This window comes from Panulirus ornatus, chromosome 56 (assembly GCF_036320965.1).
Source record: "Panulirus ornatus isolate Po-2019 chromosome 56, ASM3632096v1, whole genome shotgun sequence".
Taxonomy (NCBI): domain Eukaryota; kingdom Metazoa; phylum Arthropoda; class Malacostraca; order Decapoda; family Palinuridae; genus Panulirus; species Panulirus ornatus.
The window spans coordinates 15,833,780-15,857,374 of NC_092279.1; the positions used below are offsets into that span (position 1 = coordinate 15,833,780).

General features: G+C 51.9%; 1 protein-coding gene across 12 annotated transcripts in view; it reads right to left on the reverse strand.

Annotated features, from left to right (window-relative positions):
- Positions 1 to 23,595, reverse strand: part of LOC139765935 (cell adhesion molecule Dscam1-like) — a 301,572-nt gene that overhangs the window by 154,320 nt on the left and 123,657 nt on the right. For 11 of the 12 annotated variants that reach the window (XR_011716761.1, XR_011716762.1, XR_011716760.1 and 8 more), the window contains exon 3: positions 4,604 to 4,779. Coding sequence is in view for 9 of the 12 variants with exons in the window: in XM_071693920.1 (XP_071550021.1) it covers positions 4,604 to 4,779 (176 nt within the window). In the remaining 3 variants the exon portion in view is untranslated. The remainder of the gene's footprint in view (positions 1 to 4,603; positions 4,780 to 23,595) is intronic. The other variant, XM_071693916.1, reaches the window with a different exon arrangement.

Sequence of the window (23,595 nt, forward strand, 5' to 3'; positions counted from 1 at the left end):
CTCCAATGCTGGCCTGGGGAGGCTAATCGCCCCAGCAGGGAGCAGGGAGGGCGGCCCCAGCCCGGGGCAAGGAACACGGAACACAGAGATGGGAATGGATGTTGGCTAGAGTGGAGGAGGAGCAGGGAACGCGGCGGACCGCCGACACAAGGAGCAAGGAACACACAAGAGAATATACGATACATGAGTCTAGGAAAAGGGAACACGGAACACCATGTGGCCAGGAAAACTTACGGAACACTAGGAAGGTGACGTGAAGATGATGTGACAAGGACAGCGGACAGCCGGCAACACTAAGGCCAGGATCACGGAACACAAGGGAGGGAATAGTGAAAAACGGAACACGAACCAACAGAACGGAGCACCAGGAAGATGACATAAACTCCAGGGGGAAGTGGAGAAGGAACACGGAACACGTCGGAGCGAGGAACATATCGAACACCAGGTGGGGAACACAGGCTATGGAGGGGAAATGGAACATCGAAGCCATCCAATCACTGTTCCCCCCACACACCTAATTTCCCCTTCAATCACAATCCCTCCCCACATCCACTGACTCCCACAACCACCCCCGAACCAAGTGACCCTTTACAATCACTACCCCCCACTTAATCCCCCACGGCAATTGACCCCACCACCACCACCACCACCAGCCCCCACAAACCACAGACCCCCCATCACCACAAGCTGTTCATCCTCCACAACCACAGACACCCAACACCACTCACAGCTACAACCGCTCCTCCTCCTCCTCCTCCTCCTCCTCCACAACCAGCGCTTCGTGCTGGTCAGTATTTCATGGTTTTAATTATTACTGTTGACAGAAAGGGACTTCCGGAGGAGGTCGGCGACGGTTTCTAGTGAGAGGCTCTCCCCGCACGCTCCCAGTGAGAGGCTCTCCCCGCACGCTCCCAGTGAGAGGCTCTCCCTGCACGCTCAGTGAGAGGCTCTCCCGTGGTTCACAGAGAGAGGCTCTCCCGTGGTTCACAGTGAGAGGCTCTCCCCGCACGCTCAGTGAGAGGCTCTCCCTTGACCCCCCAGTGAGAGGCTCTCACTTGACCCCCCAGTGAGAGGCTCTCACTTGACCCCCAGTGAGAGGCTCTCACTTGACCCCTCGTGAGAAGCTCTCACTTGACCCCCAGTGAGAGGCTCTCACTTGACCCCCTCGTGAGAAGCTCTCCCTTGACCCCCAGTGAGAGGGTACCCACCAGAAGAGTTCGTAATGCTGTGGTCATCCCCACCTTAACCATACTCCTCCACTCGCTACCACCACCAGTACCACCTGCAACCACCACCATCACAAGAACTGAAGTTCCCAACCACCACCCCCTACAACTACCAAAGTCTCCCAACCACTACCACCTACAACCACCGAAGTCCCCCACCACTGCCACCTACAACCACCACCACCTACAACTACCAAAGTCTCCCACCACTGCCACCTACAACCACCACCACCTACAACTACTGAAGTCCCCCACCACTACCACCTACAACCACCACCACCTACAACCACCGAAGTCCCCCACCACTGCCACCTACAACCACCACCACCTACAACTACCAAAGTCCCCCACCACTGCCACCTACAACCACCAACCCCTACAACTACCGAAGTCCCCCACCACTACCACCTACAATCACCACCACCACCTACAACCACCACCACCTACAACTACCAAAGTCTCCCACCACTGCCACCTACAACCACCACCACCTACAACTACCAAAGTCTCCCACCACTGCCACCTACAACCACCACCACCACCTACAACTACTCACCCCTACAAGCACTCGGGTCACTTGTGAACACCTGTATAAGCGCGAGGTTCCCCTCACCCTCTCCCCCCTCTCTCCCCCTATCTTCCCCTCTCCTATCTTCCCCCAGGAGGAACAGTGGTGCCAGAACAAGGTTACGCGGCGCTTGCACAAGCATTTAGAAAAAAAAATGGCGAAATGAACAAGCGAAGGTATATGAGAAGTGCAGCAGTAAGTAATGCAATCACGATAAAATCTCGTATTTCCCAACTTTTATGAGAAATTAATTAACTGTTAATGACTAAGAGAGAATTTTTTTTTTATTTTTACTGAAGAGTAAAATTCTGAACGGAGAGGAATCGTAATAATTATTTTTCCGGAACCGTTGATGTAAATGATAAACTAAATGATTATGTGTGGGATGCTCATGGCCTGAGTGAGCATATATATATATATATATATATATATATATATATATATATATATATATATATATATATATATATATATATATATATATATATATATGCTGATGATACAGCAATAGCGGCTGATGAATCGAAAGAGAAACTATAGAAGCTGGTGACCGAGTTTGGAAGGGTGTGCGAAAGGAGAAAGTTTGAGTGCAAGTGTGATCACAAGCAAGATTATTAAGTTCAGCAGGAATGGACAAATTAGTTAAGGATGTGGGTCTGGATGGAAGAAATTTGAAGTGAAGCGTTTTAGATACCTGGGTGTGGTGGACATGACAGCAAATGGAACCATGGAAGCGGGAGTACATCATTGGGTGGGTGAGGGGGCGAAGGTTCTAGGAGCTGGATCCCAATGAATGTGATGTTCCTAAGGGCCTGGTATCTTCCCAGTTCCCTGGATCCCCATATATCTGGTGTTCCGAAAGGCCTGGAACCTTCCCAGTTCCCTGGATCCCCAGATGTCCGATGTTCCCAAGGGCCTGAAACCTTCGCAGTTCCCTGGAACACCATATGTGCCGTTTTCCTAAGTTCCCAGGAGCCCTACACGTCGTGTTGCCCCCATGGGCAAGGATGAGCGTCAAGGAAATGTTGCAGACCCTGGGATTAATCTGTTGCATCAGGGAGTCGCTGACACTATGTGTGTTGCTTCAGTCTCACCCAACACCACGTGATGACCTCCACTAGTGTGTATGCGTGTGTGTGTGTGTGTGTGTGTGTGTGTGTGTGTGTGTGTGTGTGTGTGTGTGTGTGTGTGTGTGTGTGTGTGTGAGTCGGGGGGGGGAGGGAGGGAAAGTCTATATGGGGTAATAACACACTAATAAAGAGAAAGCCATCTCTCTCTCTCTCTCTCTCTCTCTCTCTCTCTCTCTCTCTCTCTCTCTCTCTCTCTCTCTCTCGACCAACGCAGACAGCAGAGGGGTTTAGTCCATCCGTCTGTGGTAGTTACGTACAGATAATGCCAGTTAATCTCTGGAAATTAGATGAAGCTGTGGCTAATGAGCGGAGGATAAGGATTACGGCCGCCAGACTTTGCTGAATGTGAGTGTACGAGGAAAATGTAAACTCTTTCACGCCCTCGTACACTGAGGTGGGTTTACAGCTCCAGCTTAGCGAGGAGGGCAAAAAAAATGTGCGTTTGTGTTGTCTTATGAACGAGTGAGAGCGAGGGAGACAATTCTTACCGTCACTCTACTTATAGATAGAGACACAGAGATAAATATATATATATATATATATATATATATATATACATATATATATATATATATATATATATATATATATATATATATATATATATATATATATATATATATATATATATATATATATATATATATATATATATATATATATATTATATTATATATATATATATATATATATATATATATATATATATATATATAGAGAGAGAGAGAGAGAGAGAGAGAGAGAGAGAGTCTTCTCCTCCCTAAAGTTGTGACCACTATTCTCCCCTCCCTAAAGTTATGGACAGCAGGGCTAACACCACAATCCTGCTCCCCCAAAGGTTATCATCATCTGACTCTCCCCAGAGTTAGAGAGTGGGGCTACCACCATTCCCCTTCCCCCAGGGTTAGGGAGAGTGGGGCTACCACCATTCCCCTTCCACTAGAGTTAGGGAGAGTGGGGCTACCACCATTCCCCTTCCCCCAGAGTTAGGGAGAGTGGGGCTACCACCATTCCCCTTCCCCCAGGGTTAGGGAGAGTGGGGCTACCACCATTCCCCTTCCCCCAGGGTTAGGGAGAGTGGGGCTACCACCATTCCCCTTCCCCCAGAGTTAGGGAGAGTGGGGCTACCACCATTCCCCTTCCCCCAGGGTTAGGGAGAGTGGGGCTACCACCATTCCCCTTCCCCCAGGGTTAGGGAGAGTGGGGCTACCACCATTCCCCTTCCCCCAGAGAAAGAGAGAGAGAGAGAGAGAGAGAGAGAGAGAGAGAGAGAGAGAGAGAGAGAGAGAGAGAGAGAGAGAGAGAGAGAGAGAGAGACTCAGGACATTTCCCCCCCCCCCTCCCCTCACCACCCACCTCCCCTCTAGAGTTAGACAGAGCAGGACTAACACCATCCTGCCCCCCTCCCCCCTCCCCCCCCTATGGATTTCCAATCACCTCCCTGGGACCCGACAAAGGGCGGGCAACCATCCAAAACTATTCATACATATTCAACTTCAGCCAGAACACCCGACTACCTGGGGAAGGAAACGGAGAGCAAATAAAGAAAGACAAAAAAAAAAATGGAGGACAGAGTTCATCCTTAAAAATCCCTCTCCCTCTCCCCTCTCCCAATATGGGAGTCGTGAGGATGTGAGGGGCGCGGGAGGGGAGTGGGGGGAAATTCATGAGACACTCACCGGGGGAGGATTACCATGGGCGGAGCATGGGAGGAGGGCGCCCGTGGTGTTGGAGAAGTGGAGTCGGGATGGAGGCTCATGGAGGAAGACGGGGCCCCTGCCCTCCTCCACCGACACGCCCGCCTCCACCACGCCCACCCCAGCCGCCGCCGCCGCCGCCAACACCAGCACACCTGCTGTGAGAGAAGGTTAGGTCAGGTTAGGTTAGGTTAGACCAGGCTAGTCGACTGGTCCACGTACACAATGGTGTGTGTGTGTGTGTGTGTGTGTGTGTGTGTGTGTGTGTGTGTGTGTGTGTGTGTGTCTGGGTAAGCATAAAAGGGGGAGTGGGGTGTAAAATGAACCATGGCAGACATTATTAATAACCATACCAAGTAACATGATGCCTCCACGGCGGTGGTAATCACACCCCGTGCAACCACCTCTCTCTCTCTCTCTCTCTCTCTCTCTCTCTCTCTCTCTCTCTCTCTCTCTCTCTCTCTCTCTCTACACACACACACACACACACGCTCACATACAGCAGCCGCTGCCCCTCGCACCACCCCCTGCCATAACGCGGAGGAAGGGAGGGAGGGAGCGAGGGCGGGCGCGGGCGCTGCTCCTCCTCCCGCGCCGTAGGAGGTCAGTTCTAATGGAGAAGGTTCTCCCCGGCTCTGGGTAACGAGGCGGCTTTCCTGCCGCGGAGGCGATTGGGGGTCCCCCTTGATTGGCCCGAGTATTGGCCCCGCTCCACTCGAGGATTTGCATTAATTTCCCGGCGAATTCTGCAACACGATAATGGTAGGTAAATACCCGGGGAAACCTAATTGGCAGAGAGGGTGGGCGGCGCCCTTAGTGCCACGGAGAGGCCGTAGGATACCGATCGCGGCTCCTACTACTACTGCTCCCTCCCTCCTCCTCCTCCTCCTCCTCCTCCTCCTCCTCCTCCTTACGTCCCGCCCGCCCGAGGACACACCACCCACCCTCCGTGTCTGTCAAGGTGAGGGGGGCCCGGCCCGCGAGCGCTTCACACGTGCACGGAGAACCAATCAAATCCGGACACTTAAATAGCCAATGAGAGTCCTTGAATGTATAAAGGAGAGGAGGAAGTGACCAGCCAATAGCAAGGCTGTAACGTATGTATACGTATCCCTAAGGAAGTACTGAGCCAATAGACGGTCTGATATATGTATATTACGAGTAGCGATAGCCAATGGCAGTCGCCGTGCGTAATCTTGAGATACGGCGGAGTCTGGCAAGTGACGCTTACATCATAGGTGGCCAATGACGGCCCATCAAGAGTATGGCCAGCCAATGAGAGTTCGACACGTACCAGCAGGAACTCAAATAGCCAATGACAGACAGCCACGTGTGCAGTAGAAATATAAGACAGCCAATGACATTATTCTTTCGGGTACTCACAGGTACACAGGCGACCAATCACACTATGCTTCGTTAGATGGACATATCGGTAACCAATGAGAGACTGCCACGTGTATTGACGGAGGTCAGGCAACCAATGACGGGCTGTACCACTTGTACGCCGATGACGCATGTGACCAAGGACGGACGGGAGTCGGTCCGACGCACGACGTAAGAGAGACGCAAAGCTGCTGTCATCAACCTCATGCAAGTAGCATCAAGACATAGCCAAGGGACCAATGATCGTCTGCCACGTTGTGACCTGTCCTCAACACTCGACCAATGAGAGCCACACACGTCAGACGGGGAGGGGAGGTCACACAACACGACACAGGTCACGCTACATGCTGACGACGACGCCTCCACGACTAAGGGAGGGACAGTGAACACAATGGTGGCCCTCCGTTCTTTCCTTCTTTTTTTGTCTTAAGTTCGCTAATCACAAACTTGGAGCAGCTCCAGGAGGATGACCGGAGGAGAAGGAGGAGGAGGAGGAGGAGGAGGAGGAGCTAGCTGTAGGCGCAGACGAAGGCGGACGTCCTCCATTAGAACACTCGAACGTTAGGTTTTATCATTATCGAAATTCAATCACTTCAGGAGGTGTGCGGACGTCAAGACGGGCACACACACACACACACACACACACACACACACACACACACACACACACACACACACACACGAGGATACCTACATATAACATATATGTGGGGTTAAGGGAGGGCAGTGGGAGATCCAAGATCCTCCCCCCAGACCATCCCAACGACTGACGAAAGAAAAACAAAGTACGGGGGCGGCACCTTCCCTCCCCCACGGAGCAGGATATGCAGCATAATCCTGAGACACTTTTGCCACCCGCCGCCCGCCATCACCACCGCCACCGCCGAATTTTCAGCACTGAAACAAAAATAAAGACAGAATAGAAGGGGGAGGGAGGAGGAGGGGGGGGGGGTGTTAAAACCGTCCGGACGTGTGTGGCACCACAGATGCCCAGGGCTGGACGCACCTCTCCCTACAACACCCACAAACCAGACGGAGCGACCTACCAACCCCCTCCTCCAACACAACTTGTGCCTGGCCTGGCCCATCTATCGTCCCCCATCCCACCAATGGCCTCCTCCTCCTCCTCTTCCCTCCCTGCCCACTCACAACCGCCCACCCTAAGCTACCCTGGCCCGGCCTACCCACCCACCGCCCTCTCCTCCTCCTCCGCTTGGACCGGCCTAACCACTACCCCCTTCTGCCTGTCCTGCCCCATCCAGAGCCCCCTTAGCCTAGCCCAGCCCCTTCTCCTCTTCCTCCCTGGTCTGGCCCATCTAACGCTCCACCCCTGCCTGGTCCAGCCCACCTACACCTCCCCCTGGGCCCGTCCCGGCGCGGCCCAATCTCCTCCACCATACACCAGCAATAATAATTTTCTGGTTATAATGAGGCTATGGAAGGCGGCGTCCAGGGCGGGGCGGGCGGCGTCCGCCTTGGGGAGCTTTATAGGTGCCGGCAGGGGAGTAGCTCCCTCCTCCTTGGGGAGACCAACAGTACGAGGAGGGAGCTGGACACTCGTGGAGCCCCTTCTCTTGTTCTGTACGAGGAGGGAGTGGTACACTCGTAGGGCCCCATCTATAATACTGTATGGGTAGAGAGCTGTACACTCGTGGGGCCCCATCTCATGTGCTGTACGGGGAGGGAGTTCTACACTCGTAGGGCCCCATCTATTGTGCTGTATGAGAAGGGAATTCTACACTCGGGGGGCCCCTTCTCTCAAACCTTCTCCTCCACGATCATACAACTTCTTAAACTTCGGCGTGCCATCCACAGTCATAGTTTCATTTCTTTGATCCACTGCTTCACAATTCTGATACGATCAATGCATTTCTCTACATCTCCACCAGGTCCCTGCATTAGTGTCCTACCATGACCTCTGGTTGCCTCTTCTTTGTATCTATAAAGAATCATCAACTGTCTACACTCTCAAACCGGTCATGAATCTTGAAGGTTGTGATCAAGTCTTGCCTTACTCTTTTCTCTTCCAAGGTGGACAACTTTAAAACCTCTCAACTTCTTCCTAACACCTCAGCTTTGTTACATCAGGTCCCATATCTACTGACCTTCTCTGTATTATCTACGTTTCCATAATTCTTGAGGTAAGATGACCAGAATTAAACAGTCTGGCTCTAATCAAGATGTAAATGGCTTATCAAACATCTCGCAACCCATGTCTTTCAGTGTAACACTTACATTAACCAGAAGACAAGTTTCCCTCCTTAAACATTTCTCCTGAGGTGGCGCACTGGCGACAGGCTGCAGACAATGTCGAGCCACGAGTCTCTCTCTCTCTCTCTCTCTCTCTCTCTCTCTCTCTCTCTCTCTCTCTCTCTCTCTCTCTCTCTCTCTCACGCACATCCATGGAGCTTGTTTCCTGCCGGATTATACTCACGTCGTGACCTTTCTTTGCACTGCGTCCCGCCTCCATCACTTCCCATTCTCGTGGACTGAGCCATGCGTCGCACCCGCATTGGACTTTGTCGAAGTCCCATTGTAATAAGATGCAGTCCACGGCATCCCTTGACCTCCGGTGTCTCATGACCCCCGGCATCATCAGCAAACACATTCGGGTACGAATGGGCGCAACTGGCTGTCCTGCTAATGCATATCGCATGACGAAACTGTCGCCCTGAATAGTGTGCGTGTGAGTGTGTGTGTGTGTGTGTGTGTGTGTGTGTGTGTGTGTGTGTGTGTGTGTGTGTGTGTGTGTGTGGCCACAGCCCCGGGACAGCACATTACCTCACTACTGCTGTACATTCATAGACCCTGAATGGAGTCCATTTATCAAATGCTTCCCAACAACGACGAACACCTCGCCAGCGGAGAGCCCTGGGGGGGAGCAGATCTCTGCTGGCCGTCTGGGGCAAAAACATCTCTCCCTTCCCCGTTCGACTCCCTGAGTACGACGGGACGACCCTTGAGGACGATAAGACGACCAACGACTCGAGCCTTATGGGTCAGGTCACTGGAAAGGTAAGGTGCTTCAGGGGGTCGTCATGACAAGCTGAAAAGTCGTAGGTGCTTCAGGGGGGAGGTCGTACCAATCAGCTCGAAAGTCGTATCGTCGTGCTTGAGGGTCGTAGCTACATAGTTAAGGGTCCTATATGGTTGTACTCGAGGGTCCTACCGACGCGTCGTCGTTCTCAAGGGTCGTACTGACGTGCTCATAGGTCACATCGTCGTGTTCAAGGGCCAGCCAAACCGTCGTGCTGAAGGCTCGTGGCTACGTCGTGCTACCAGGCGTTGCACCGTCGTGCTGACTGGGGGATGGAGGGGAGGGAAGGGGGAGATTAAGGGTAGGAGGGGTGGTTAAGGGGAGAGGGGATGGGTTTAAGGGGTTTAGAATGGAAAACCCAGAGGTCAGAACTCCCATCCCCTCCCTCCCGCCATCCTCCTTACTGACCGTTCCACCCCTGCAGCGTCCACACCCCCCCCCCCCCACCACCCACCACCCCCATCCCTCAACCCCGGACAGTGTGGCTCAAAACCCGGGTGCCAGTGACGGCTGGACCCTGACGTAACTGGAGGGCGACCCGACACCCGGATTGTAAATACTTGATGTTACGAGTACAGCGGGAGGCCACTGGGGGGGGGGGGGGGGGAGATCATCATGGGGAAGGGGGGGAGAGGGGGGGGAGAGGGATAGGTTGTAGGGTGATGCGAGGAGTGGGCCATCAGGGTCGGGGAGGTAGGAGGTAGGGGGAGGTATGACCCTCTCTACCCTCCCATCACTGGCCAGCCAGCACCACATGACCACCCCTCCGCCTCCTCCGCCTCCGACGACCCCTCACCTCGCCCGTTACTTTTCAATCCACCAGAAAATGTTAAAGTTTATCTCTTTGTTGTTTTTTTTATTTTATTCCATAAGGTCATCGTCCACCTTGTGGGAGAGACGGTGTTTCGTTCTAGAGATGAGAGACAGATATATATATATATATATATATATATATATATATATATATATATATATATATATATATATATATATATATATATATATATATATATATATATATACCCTGAGAGATACCAATCATTTCCTGAATGAGGAATATTTCCTAATTTTAAAATCTCTCTCTCTCTCTCTCTCTCTCTCTCTCTCTCTCTCTCTCTCTCTCTCTCTCTCTCTCTCTCTCTCTCTCTCTCCAGTTCCAAAGTGGTACATAAAGCTGTGTACTTTCTCTCAGAAAGACGAAGAGAACTGTGTCTCTCAAGTTGTGGCCAGCCGCTTGATGTGGGTCCGTGATGTCCGGTAGGCTGGTGAGGTGTGGCTGTGACCCGCCTGGTGACCTGGCGAGGTCAGGTGACAAGTGTGTATCTGACCACGTCAACACATACACTCAAGCGATGGCATACACACACACGTATACCCACAAGCTATGTGGCACGTCAACTGCTGTATCACTGTAACTATTCATTAATATATACAAGTTACTTCATGTAAAAACCATATTTTCTTTACTCTGTAAACATCTAAGATAAAACACACACACACACAGACACACACGCACACATCAGAGCCTTCCAGCAACGTGCACTAACTACGATTAAATCCCCTCCACTTCTGCGAGAAATTACGTCCAAAGATGGAGTATTTATCCGCCATAAAAGCACAATTCTCCTGCAGCAGACGGACCATATAAGATACGACGACAGTTTCTGCTTTAACTTTCCCGTGGCTGGGGGTCAGCAAGGAGTCTCCCTCGCCTCACCCCTCCTGCGAGGAGATGGTACTCGCTTCGCACAGTCTCCCACGGACCGAGAGCAATCTTAAAGGTTGGCGTAGTGGTCTGTGGTAGCGATGTCCATCAGCCGCGGCTCCCAGATCCAGCCGGAACGAGGAGGAGGAGGAGGAGGAGGAGGAGGAGAGAGGACCATCCTCCTCCTCCTCCTCCTCCTCCTCCTCACAGGGCACTGTAAATGAAACGTGGAGATCGATTTGCTAAGAATTGATAGCAGTGTCGGGGAAGAATTCCCTTTAGCTGTGGGTGCGCGACTCTGCCCAGCATAAAGGGGGCGCGCGGGCGGCACCAACTTTCTGTAGTCGGTGTCACTCACTCCTCCTCCCCCAAGGGGAAGACGCACCGCCAAAAATGAAGACACGTTATATAAAAAAAAGGAAAAAAGTATGTTTTCTGTGATTCCGGGAAAGATTATAGCTTTGCGAGTTGGCGTTCTTTTAGGCTTCCGGTACAGACCGAGGATGTACGAGTGTGCAAGGTAACGAGGCAGAACTTGTGTGTGTGTGTGTGTGTGTGTGTGTGTGTGTGTGTGTGTGTGTGTGTGTGTGTGTGTGTGTGTGTGTGTGTGTTTTCGCCTCGCCTTTAGGTACAGAAGACAACTTAAAGGAGAGGATGGGCTTCAAGGGCATATCATGCTCGCGTTTACGAAGATTGATTGACGCTCCCGGGCCACGGCGCTGCGAGACACGGGCCGTGTGCTGGGGAAAATATCAAAATAATAAAGATTAAAGTCAGCTCTCGCCTCTCGGGTGTCGGCTCCCGGATCCCTAACAATACTCCGTCGGAAAATAATCCCAAATGAGTTTCCAGCACAATACGGCTCTCCCCGCCGGCCAGGCCACGAGCCTCAACAGCTCCGTCTCGCTCCAGGGGACTTCATTTCAAGGTCTTTAGCCCTTTCTAAATATAAGTACGCCTACTCCTCCCCCCCAAAGAGGATCCGGTTTCCCTTTTTCCAGGGGGCTTACGGAACCTTTTTTTTTTGCAGGGACGGCGGGTGAGGGTGAGGGAGGACATCGTTCTAGGCACCAGAGCGTCCGTGCTGGAGACTACGTAGGGCCTCGTGTTCCAGAGGATACCTTCTTATTAGTTCCTGGAAGGCAGCGACTTCTTCCACCGAGTCCAGCGTCCTTGCTTCCAGGTCCCTGAGCGCTTATGGTTCATCTCAAGACCTTAGACAACTGTCTTAATGACTTTCCTCGCGAGATCCGCTTCTCTTTCTTTCGCGAATCCAGACCGTCTGGCTCGCAAGCTCGGCCGTTCTTACCGACCATTTCGAGCCTTTTTGATTATTCTGAATTCCAGGTAAGATGTACCTGGAATTGCCGCCGTCTTCCAGGGCTGGAGCATCTCGTGCTGAGAGATCTATCTCTCCCTATATGTCTACAGCAGCTCCCTGTCATGTCACCACTTACGAGCTAAAATAGTCTATTTCTATCTGTGGTTCCGTGGTCTATTCCAAGGGGGTTGAAGAAATGTATCAGAAGTCCAGCTTCCATGATACCAAGAGTAGTAGTAAGGGTCTCAAGAGGGTGTGGGGATGAGCAGTGCGCAGCGACCATAAGTAGGGTCTGTCTCTCCACTTTATGTGTTGTGACGGCGCCCTAGGTCGTCGCCCTACGCCACCTGGCTTGCTTTCACCTGCCTCGCCCCTGGCCACATCAGCTGACACACAGCCATCCCGGGTGTTCAACCTCCCTTCTGGAGTTGAGCGAGAGAGTTCTATACTCGTGTTCCCTCGTCTCCTAACTGTGTGTGTACTATGTCTTTTAATCTCTTACGTGTTTCCACGCCCCTCCCTCCGTCCGTCGCAGCCTACGTCAGGTACCCATCTTTCGAACAGGTTCGAGGGGTCAAAGAGCATCTAGGTTGGGTGTGGACCGACTGCCGCGCCCGGGGTTCAAACCAGGGCGAGCCTGTGCGCGTATCATGGTCTTAGACGCTATCCACTACACCAAAAGGACGCGAAATGAAATGGGTGACGAGGGAGAACACAAGAGTACGAGACACCTTGCAACGGTGGCAACAGAACAGAGTGGTACCACTAGATGACTTAACTGACCCTTCTGGAGGACCTGACTGACCCTGTGCCACGACGGTAGACAGACTGGCACCTTCTGGACGACCTGACTGACCCTGTGCCACGACGGTAGACAGACTGGCACCTCCTGGACGACCTGACTGACCCTGTGCCACGACGGTAGACAGACTGGCACCTCCTGGACGACCTGACTGACCCTGTGCCACGACGGTAGACAGACTGGCACCTTCTGGACGACCTGACTGACCCTGTGCCACGACGGTAGACAGACTGGCACCTCCTGGATGACCCCCGACAGTCCCAGCGCCATGAGTAAATCAGACGACACCATAAAGCAACCAACTGGGAGGGATGGCCAGAAGTCTAGACCCAGAGGGAGTGATATCAGTCAGGGGACACCAGGGGCTAAATCAGCATTACAGCTACGTGATACTATAGCTGGGAGCCAGCCAGCCAGCCAGCCAGCCAGCCAGACAGCCAACCAACCAACTAGCCAGCCAGTCAGCCAACCAACCAACTAGCCAGCCAGCCAGCCAGCCAACCAACTAGCCAGCCAGCTAGACAGCCAGCCAGCCAGCCTGCCTGCCAACCAACCACCTAGCCAGCCAGTCAGCCAACCAACCAACTAGCCAGCCAGCCAGCTAGCCTGCCAACCAACCAACTAGCCAGCCAGCCAGCCAGCCAGTCGGCCAACCAGCCAGCCGGCCAGCCATCTAGTCAGCCAGCCAGGATGGCAAGTGATGCACAAAAGACCTTCAAGACTATTTCAACTCTCAGAAAAGAAAAGAAAAAATACGCACGACTGTAATTCGCGTGTCATCATATTCCCAATTTTCCACCACATAATTTCGAGTCAAAATAGCACATAGCATTACCTCATCTGAACATGACCAGTAAATACGGAGGGGAAAAAAAAAAGAGCTAATTCTCTAATTGGTCATCGTCAGCAGGTATATTACTAGCCAACAGCAGACGGACAAATGTGAGCACCTGGCATCCATTACATCAGTAATCCCTACATTGTCTCTCACGCAAATAGGGCAAAATTGCCCCACCAATTTCTGTTGACGGCAGAACCAAGTGGTAATCTACAGTGTTTGCATCTCAATAATGACCTCAGTTTCATGGTTTGGGTTGATGATGTCTCTATGGGAGAGATTGGCCATGGTGCCACTGTGGGAAGATGTCAGCAGTGATATCACTAAAAGGAGAGATCAGCTATGATGTCACTGTGGGGAGAGGGTCTGCTATGATGTCACTGTGGGATAGGGTCAGCTATGATGTCACTGTGGTGAAAAGGTCAGCTATGATGTCACTGTGGGATAGGGTCAGCTATGATGTCACTGTGGGGAGAGGGTCAACTTACGATGTCACTGTGGGATAGGGTCAACTATGATGTCATCAGCCACCAGATGATCAGCCCTGAGGTGGGAGGCGTGGTGGGACCCGACGCGACATGAAGACACCAGCAAGAACGCTCGCTCGCTGCTGGTCGTCCTCGTCCTCCTCCGCTACCGTCCGCCTCCACTACCCCTACGACTGGCAGTCGTTAAACAGACCTCGGAGACGAGAGGTCTTGCAAAATACTCTCAGCCATACGTAATGTCCCTGGCCTCCACAGGCCGGCAGGAGCGGCGGTGTGTGGTGCGGGGTCTTTGACAAAACCCGCTGATATATGGTGCACTTAGCAGGTCTTCTCCACGGGGTCGTTCTAGCGATTGGCAAGTCGTCTATTCCAGGCACCGAGCGCAACCCTTGACCTGACTGATCATGGAAACGGCTCAAAACTCAATCCTACCTCCCACCCCACCATCGCCAACCCCAGCACTGGGTGTGGATGCCCGTCCAACTTTCCAGCGGGTCGCCCGCGGTCCACCGCTGCTGAGAGACGACGGAGCGCACAGATTGACTGGTGAGTGCAGTGGGGCATGATATTAGATGATGATGGTCCGTGACCCGCAAGAGCTGGAAAAAGATGGACGCGCGGCCACCAGTGGCTGGAGACCTGGCTGGAAAGACTGCTGCTGCTGCTGCTGCATCAAGCGGCACAAAACCCAGTACAGACGACATCTGGTAACCACCATCAGCTGGTGATATGCTGGACCACAGCTGCTGGACGACACATGCAGCGCCGTCCGCGTGTGCGACAAGTCTCTCTCTCTCTGGTCTCTAACCGTAAACTTGAACACGAAGTGCTGGCAGACGGTCGCTCGATGGTACCTCCTGTCGTTGTGAGAGTGTGGCTGGCATAACACGCGCCTACCCCCATTCATTTACCACCTGGCACGATACACTTCTAGACTACGTAAGCGGACGATACACAATCCTCGATGCTACCAGGTTCAACTACTCTTGACTCTGTAATCACCTTGGGTACGGGAGGCAAGGCCAGGTCAATGTACCCTAAGGGGTCGTACCGTCGTCCCCAGTGAGTTAAGACTGGTCGTCCCTTAATCAAACCTTATGGATGCGAGAGTTTGCCAAGCGCTGGGCAGACGAACTACCAGGAACTTTATACATCGGGGGAAAACGTTTCATCTTTACACGCGATTTTATATTATCATTAAACCGATCGTGTAATATTTCATCCTTTACTGCCATCACCGTCAGTCACTGGCATAGACGAAAACAGGGGGAAGGGAGTCTGGATTGACGACGGAAGTTTAAATCCGCAGTGGATCTTCCTTCCCCCATTTTCTGGCACCCTTAGCCTCTCACCTTGAGCCCTGGTATCCACCAAGAGCTCCCCATCCCAGTCCTCCGCAAGAGCGCCTCGTATCCACGCCCTTCTCAGCACCCTCGTCTCTGGGGCGCCTCTCAAACCCGCCCCTCCCAGTTCGTAGGACTTTAGGGCGCCTCTCTTCCCGCCCCTCTCAGCGTCCATGACTCTGTGGCGCCTTTCCTCCCACTCCTCTTAGTTCCTTGGACTCTGGGGCACATCTCACCCAGCCCATCCCAGTTCCTAAGACTCAAGGGCGCCTCTCACCCCGCCCTTCTTAGCAGTCAGGACCCCGGAGCGCCCCGCACCCGGCCCTCTCCATGCACTATTCATCACCTGAGTGTGGACAATAACTCATCACGTGTGATATTGTCAGGTGGCCGCCTCATCTCTCTTGGAGGCGAGCGGTGTACATCCTCACACCGGAGGTGGCCCAGGAACTCGCCAAACGATTGCTGGATGGGGACGGGCGACGGCACCCAAGACGACAGGACAGAACAACAGCAGGTGAGGGGACAGACTGGACTAAAACGCGCAGCTGTAGGACACGACAGGTCGGCCAAGGGGTTAGAAATGGACGGAGCACCGTAGACGGTAGACAGAGTTAAGTGTCAAACCTACAGCATGTGAGTGTACTGAAGGAGGTTCAATCATACGAAAACTACAAGGGGAACTAAAAGTTCCGACTGTCGAAACGACGGTTCTGGCGGCCAAAGAGAGAGTCCAGGAGGCCTCCAAGACAGGTATGACTCCTGCGACGACAGGTTCTGGTCGTCTCATATCTAGTTCTGACGGCCGGAACGACAGTTCTGAAGATCACGGCGACAACTCCGGCGGCCAAAGCGACAGATATAATTCCCACAATGTTTCTGACCCCCAAGAGCGACAGTTCTAAAGACAACAACGATAGTTCTGACGCCACAGCGACGACACTCCCGCTGGTCACAGAGGTGATGCTCACAAGAACAGCTTTACCCCCCATAGGGAGACCTGATTCACGGCCACATCGTCAAACGATAAAGCTTCAAGACGGTAAAATAATTATCAATTTATAAACAAAAGTAAAAAAAAAAAGATGACACTAAAGACAGACACTAAAAAAGGGAAGCAACCAACAAAAAACACTTGAGTAAATGATATAAAAAAAAAAGGAAAATAGCAAAGGCAACAAAAAATCAATACAAATAAAAGGAAAGAAAATGCGAAGCGAAACAGGGGACGAATGAAACTAGAGGAGGAGCAAGACGAGGAACGAGACAACATCAGGGTAAAACAGAGCAGCCACTGAGGACACACAGGGGTCCAATTACCATCCCTGTCTGTGGCACACAAGACCCACCCGTGACCGAGTCGTCCTCCCCTGTGTCAGTTGGCTCTGTGTGTGTGTGTGTTTGTGTGTCTGTCACCCCGAGCCTGCTGTGATCAACCTGATCTATACACTGCCATCGAAGCGACTGGCGTGAGAGAGAGGGGGAGGGCTCCATCTCCTCATGCAGATTGGTTGAGTGGCTCCAAGTCGCCACACACTTCGACCAGTAAGCGTGTGAGGGAGACGCGAGGGGGTTCAAGAGGAGTGGTTTAGGTGGGTATAGCTGACAACAACTGGTGGAGAGGCATTAGTGACAACTGATGAAGACGACAGTGACAACTGATGAAGACGACAGTGACAACTGATGAAGGCGACAGTGACAACTGATGAAGACGACAGTGACAACTGATGAAGACGACAGTGACAACTGATGAAGACGACAGTGACAACTGATGAAGACGACAGTGACAACTGATGAAGACGACAGTGACAACTGATGAAGACGACAGTGACAACTGATGAAGACGACAGTGACAACTGATGAAGACGACAGTGACAACATACCACAGGACGAGTGTCTTCATCTCCTGTGTCCTGGGCAAGCCAAGTTTACAGGTACATAAACCTCAATTACGTTTTTTTTTTTTTTTCAAATACAATATACGTTTACAGAGGCGTAAAGACCACGCTCAATATGTTTACAGGGACGTAAACTAGTACCACGCATGTTTACAGGGACCAAAAATATCCCAATATATGTTTACCGATACTTAAGTCATCTCAAGATGTTTACAGACGTGTAAACCCCAAACCCAGGGTCAGGAGCCTGCAGTGGGTGGGTTAGCGAGCCTGGAGGCGACACCAGCACCACACGATCTATTTTCACTTTCCAGTTTCTAACACCACAGTCGCTTGAGGGATCCCGTCGCCTCTGTTTACACTACTTTCGCTTCTTCACAGGAGCCGCAGGAGGCACGGAAGGACGCCTAGGATGGATCCGTTTGCGCGAGAAGGGCCCCGGCCGGACACTTGAGGTAAGTGCCCCAACTCCTCCACCAGGTTTTAAAGTCCCTCACTTTACTGGGGCCCCCCCTTGCGTGGCCGCTGTGTGCAACTGAGGGACACTTCACTGGCCACTGATGTCCGTCCACCTTCTGTGAACGTAAGATGGACCCCGAGATTCAACCAGACTGGTGTGTGTGTGTGTGTGTGTGTGTGTGTGTGTGTGTGTGTGTGTGTGTGTGTGTGTGTGAGTGTGTGTGTATGCGTCTCCGGCTTCGCTGCATCGTCTCCTGCCGAGCGATAGAGGCCAGCGCGCCTCTCTCCTTGATGATCAAGGGGCCCGAGCGGAGGAGGCGCTCTCCTCCGATGCGTTCTCGACGCCCATCTGACCAAATCACACTCGCTAATTTTCAGCCGGGGGGGACGAAGGGAGCGAAGCCATCCGGGTGTATTACACCCCCAGCACACACACACACACACACACACACACACACACACACACGTCCTTCCACCCTCCTGCTCGCTATCCTCGACCTCACTCTGGTCGTAAGGGACGAACTGTCAGGCTGGAGGAGGGAGGGAGGGAGTGATGTGATGACGAGACGACCCTTGAGCACGACTATACGACCCTGAATCACCACGGTACGACCCCGCAGTACGATAGCCTGGCCTCTGACCTGACCTGACCTGACCCGACCCTAGACGTTCGCAAGTCGATGCCCGTCGTACTGACGTACTTGCGAGTCGTATCGTTCGTGATGAAGGTCGTACTGTCGTGTCCGAGGATCGTACCGTCGTGCACAGTGGCTTCAGGCAATCATGGTGTTAATCCGTCATATGTAAACGTATTTCTTCCTAACCTTCGCACCAGCTGAGGTCACCATCTCCATGCTCCGAGCCACCTGTACCCTTCATCAGGGCCACCAGCTGAGCTCACTATCACCATGCCTGAGCCATCTGGCCCTCATCAGAGGCACCAGCTGTTCTGGCCTCACTATCATTATCATTGAGCCAGCTGTCCTCCCATGAGAGACACCAGCTCACCACCACCACTCGAGGCAGCTGGAACAACGACCTCCTCCACCACCCCCCCAATCAGACACACCACACCAGCTGTTCCATCCATCACTACCCCCATGAACCGTCGTACCAACCAACAAAAAACAACAACAACAACAACAACAACAAAAACAACTCAATCCAGCCATGTGAATCATCTCGTTTTCATAAACTGATCCATGAATAACAATGAACAGCGCCATTGTTCAGACCGTAACTTGAATTATGGAAAACACAAATGGGGTGCGGGGGTGGGGGGGGGAGGGGGGGGGGGAAAGAGGCAATACTGCCTTGACGAATGGGTCTGTCTAACACACACACCCACCCACACCCCCCCCGGGTCAAAATCACTTCTATATCTAATTCTAAAAAGACCAGCCATCAGAGAGAGAGAGAGAGAGAGAGAGAGAGAGAGAGAGAGAGAGAGAGAGAGAGAGAGAGAGAGAGAGAGAGAGAGAGAGATCCCCCTCCCCCCCCCCTCTGAGCGATAATAATGTGTCGTATTTTCCCCTGAGAAATTATGGGGAAGCTGTACAGTTATGGGGGGGGTCGTAAAAAAAAAAAAAACTGTAATTATCGTGAACAAGTTTCCCGGATGTTATTAAAACTGTCTTGTGCAAGTTATTAAGAGAGAGAGAGAGAGAGAGAGAGAGAGAGAGAGAGAGAGAGAGAGAGAGAGAGAGAGAGAGAGAGAGAGAGAGAGAGACGTGGATGATGGTCGTAACCCATGATGGGGGAAGGGGTGGTGGGGAGAAAGGAGGTAGTGTGGGGGGGTGAGTGCAGGGGTGGCTATGATAGGTTAAAGGATGATGATGATGATGATGATGATGATGATGGTGGTGGTGTGGAAGCGACTGGGTGTAGAGATTACAATTATAATTGTGTTTCAGGACCGAGGTCGGCCCCGCATGGGTTCGAATCCTGGCCGCGCGGCAGTCGGTCCTCACTACACCCAGCTCTTCATTCTCCCTCGTCTGGGATGGTGGATAAACTGGGCACCTGGCTTAAACTACGATATATATATATATATATATATATATATATATATATATATATATATATATATATATATATATATATATATATATATATATATACTATTCGCCATTTCCCGCGTTAGCAAGGTAGCGTCAAGAACAGAGGACTGGACCTTTGAGGGAACATCCTCACCTGGCCCCCTTCTCTGTTCCTTCTTTTGGAAAATTAAAAAAAACTGAGAGGGGAGGATTTCCAGCCCCCCGCTCCCAATAATAATTTTTTTTTTCCCGCGTTGGCGTTAAGTACAGATGACTGAGCCTTTAAGGGAATATCCTCACTTGGCCTCCTTCTCTGTTCCTTATTTTTAAAAACAGAAAGCGAGAGGGGAGGATTTCCAGCCCCCCGCTCCCTTCCCTTTTAGTCGCCTTCTACGACACGCAGGGAATACGTGGGAAGTATTCTTCCTCCCCTATCCCCAGGGATAATATATATATATATATATATATATATATATATATATATATATATATATACTTTATACAAATGTACCAATATCAGTTATATTCGAACACAACCTCACAACTCTTACAAACATGGCATGAATATCTGACCCCCCCCTACCATCTCTCACAACCCCCCCCCCCCATTCCACACTCCAATCAACATCAATAACGAGCTGGGCCACAAATCACCTCCTGCTACAAAATAATAAACAGATAAACAACGCGACAACCCGGCAGTCCCCGCTGGTCGGAACGACCACTCGGACGGGTCGTAAGGACGGCAAACGTGGGGTCGTAATGACGACTCGCGCGGTTCGTAATGACGACCTGGTTGGGGTCGTAACAAAAGCTCAGGTGGGGTCGTAATGATCTCGCGGATAGGGTCGTAATGACCGCCCGTCAGAAGGGTCGTACTGAACGCCCGTCCAGGGGTGAGGGGGTCGTACTGACCACACGTTCAGGGGTGAGGGGGTCGTACAGACCGTCCGTCCAGGGGTGAGGGGGTCGTACTGACCGTCCGTCCAGGGGTGAGGGGGTCGTACAGACCGTCCGTCCAGGGGTGAGGGGGTCGTACTGACCGTCCGTCCAGGGGTGAGGGGGTCGTACAGACCGTCCGTCCAGGGGTGAGGGGGTCGTACTGACCGTCCGTCCAGGGGTGAGGGGGGTCGTACTGACCGTCCGTCCAGGGGTGAGGGGGGTCGTACTGACCGCCCGTCCAGGGGTGAGGGGGGGTCGTACTGATCGTCCGTCCAGGGGTGAGGGGGTCGTACTGACCGTCCGTCCAGGGGTGAGGGGGTCGTACTGACCGTCCGTCCAGGGGTGAGGGGGGTCGTACTGATCGTCCGTCCAGGGGTGAGGGGGTCGTACTGATCGTCCGTCCAGGGGTGAGGGGGGTCGTACTGACCGCCCGTCCGGGGGTGAGGGGGGGTCGTACTGACCGTCCGTCCAGGGGTGAGGGGGGGGTCGTACTGACCGCCCGTCCGGGGAGTGTGGTAATCAGCGATGATTTAACCCGTGACAGTAATAACTCAAAAACTAATTGACCGATCAGGGAAAATATTATGTGAGGATTAATATGGGTTGACGACCTGGCTCACACACACACACACACACACACACACACACACACACACACACACGTCAGTTTCACTGATGCATCTTAAATAAGAGGCACCACTGACCACCACTGCTGAAAAAAAACCACCCACAATACCACTGGTGAAACACCCACCTCCACCTTAAAACCACTGCTGAACACGCCCAACACACCCCCGACCTCCCATCTAAAGCAAAACACCCTCCTCCACCCTAAAACCACTGCTGAACACGCCCAACACACCCCCGACCTCCCATCTAAAGCAAAACACCCTCCTCCACCCCAAAACCACTGCTGAACACGCCCAACACACCCCCGACCTCCCATCTAAAGCACCACTGCTGAAAATCATCCCGAGCACCACAGAAGGAAGACCACCCTGTACACCACTGAGGAAAACCTCGCCGAACACCACTGAGGAAAACCTCGCCGAACACCACTGGGGAAAAAAAAAAAAGTGGAGACATTTATCATTCATTAAGTCAATTATTCGTATGAGCTGGATATTTCTCAGTGGGATCTGACACCCTTCAATATGATTCACATCTACCTCATCCCCCACAACCCCAGGGCAAGATCTCGCCTCCACCCACAATGTATTATTACAACTCTCTCTAATTATAAATGGCCAGGGTAATTTAACGTTAATCATGTCATTAAACAATTTACTGACATGGAAGATTCATAAGTTGAAGGGTTAGGAAACTTCCAGCACTCACTGCCACCAGCCCTCCTGCCCCAACCACCATCTGCCTACCACCATACCTGCCGTTGCTGCCACCACCACTCACTACCACCATCCTTGGTGCTGCCACCACCACTCACTACCACCATCCTTGGTGCTGCCACCACCACTCACTACCACCATCCTTGGTGCTGCCACCACCACTCACTACCACCATCCTTGGTGCTGCCACCACCACTCACTACCACCATCCTTGGTGCTGCCACCACCACTCACTACCACCATCCTTGGTGCTGCCACCCTTGCGATTACCACCCGTGTTGGTACGACCAACACGACCCTCCCCGTCGTCCCATGTCGTCAGTCACACGGAAGAGCCCCCCTTCCCTTCCCTTCCCTTTCCCCCCTCCTAAGAAATGATCAGCCAACCCGGCAGCTGGACGTAGATAAGAACAGTTCCCTCAAACAGACTGACTTGGGCTGAAGATCTATTAAGGCCGAGTAGACACAAGCAACGCGTCTGAATAAAGCTCTTACTGAAATGAGGCTTGAAGTTAACGCGCGCACACACACACACACACACACACACACACACACACACACACACACACACACACACACATACACATACACAAACACACCTTCTGCATGTACACATGTGTATCCTGAGGGTGTATGTGTGTGTGTGTGTTCAGTCGAGGATGATGCGTTCCGTGTAAGTTTTAACTCCAAACCCCTGAACACGACAAGACGATCCTTGAGGACGACACTGCGACCCTTGAGGACGACGCTGTGACCCTTGAGCGGGACGTCACGACCCGTGGGTATAATGCCCTGGCCTCTGACCTGACCCTCAGGTGTCGTGGACAGTGCCATGACAACACGGTACCCGCCTAGTGCAACAAGTTACATACCTTCCAGGTGCCATGTCGGCCACCTGCCCTCGTGTCATACACCAACTACAGACATCTATCATAATATCACATAGTCACGAGTCTACAAGTAAAAAGATATCTTTCTGATTACGGTAGATATCAATATCTACTTGAAGACTCTAAAGATGATTATGATTTGATATTTTCCCTCAGCTGTATCCTCGCCACACTGATCACTCAGCTGAGGACGCTCCATATGACCAAATATATACACACACACACACACACACACACACACACACACACACACACACACACACACACACACACACACACACACACACACACACATATATATATATATGTATATATATATATATATATATATATATATATATATATATATATATATATATATATATATATATATATATATATATATATATATATATATATATATCTTTGCGTCCCATCCCCCACGGCAACTGAGCAAGAAGACCTGAAGAAGCTGCCATTACGCGATAGGTAATTACCCCTCTT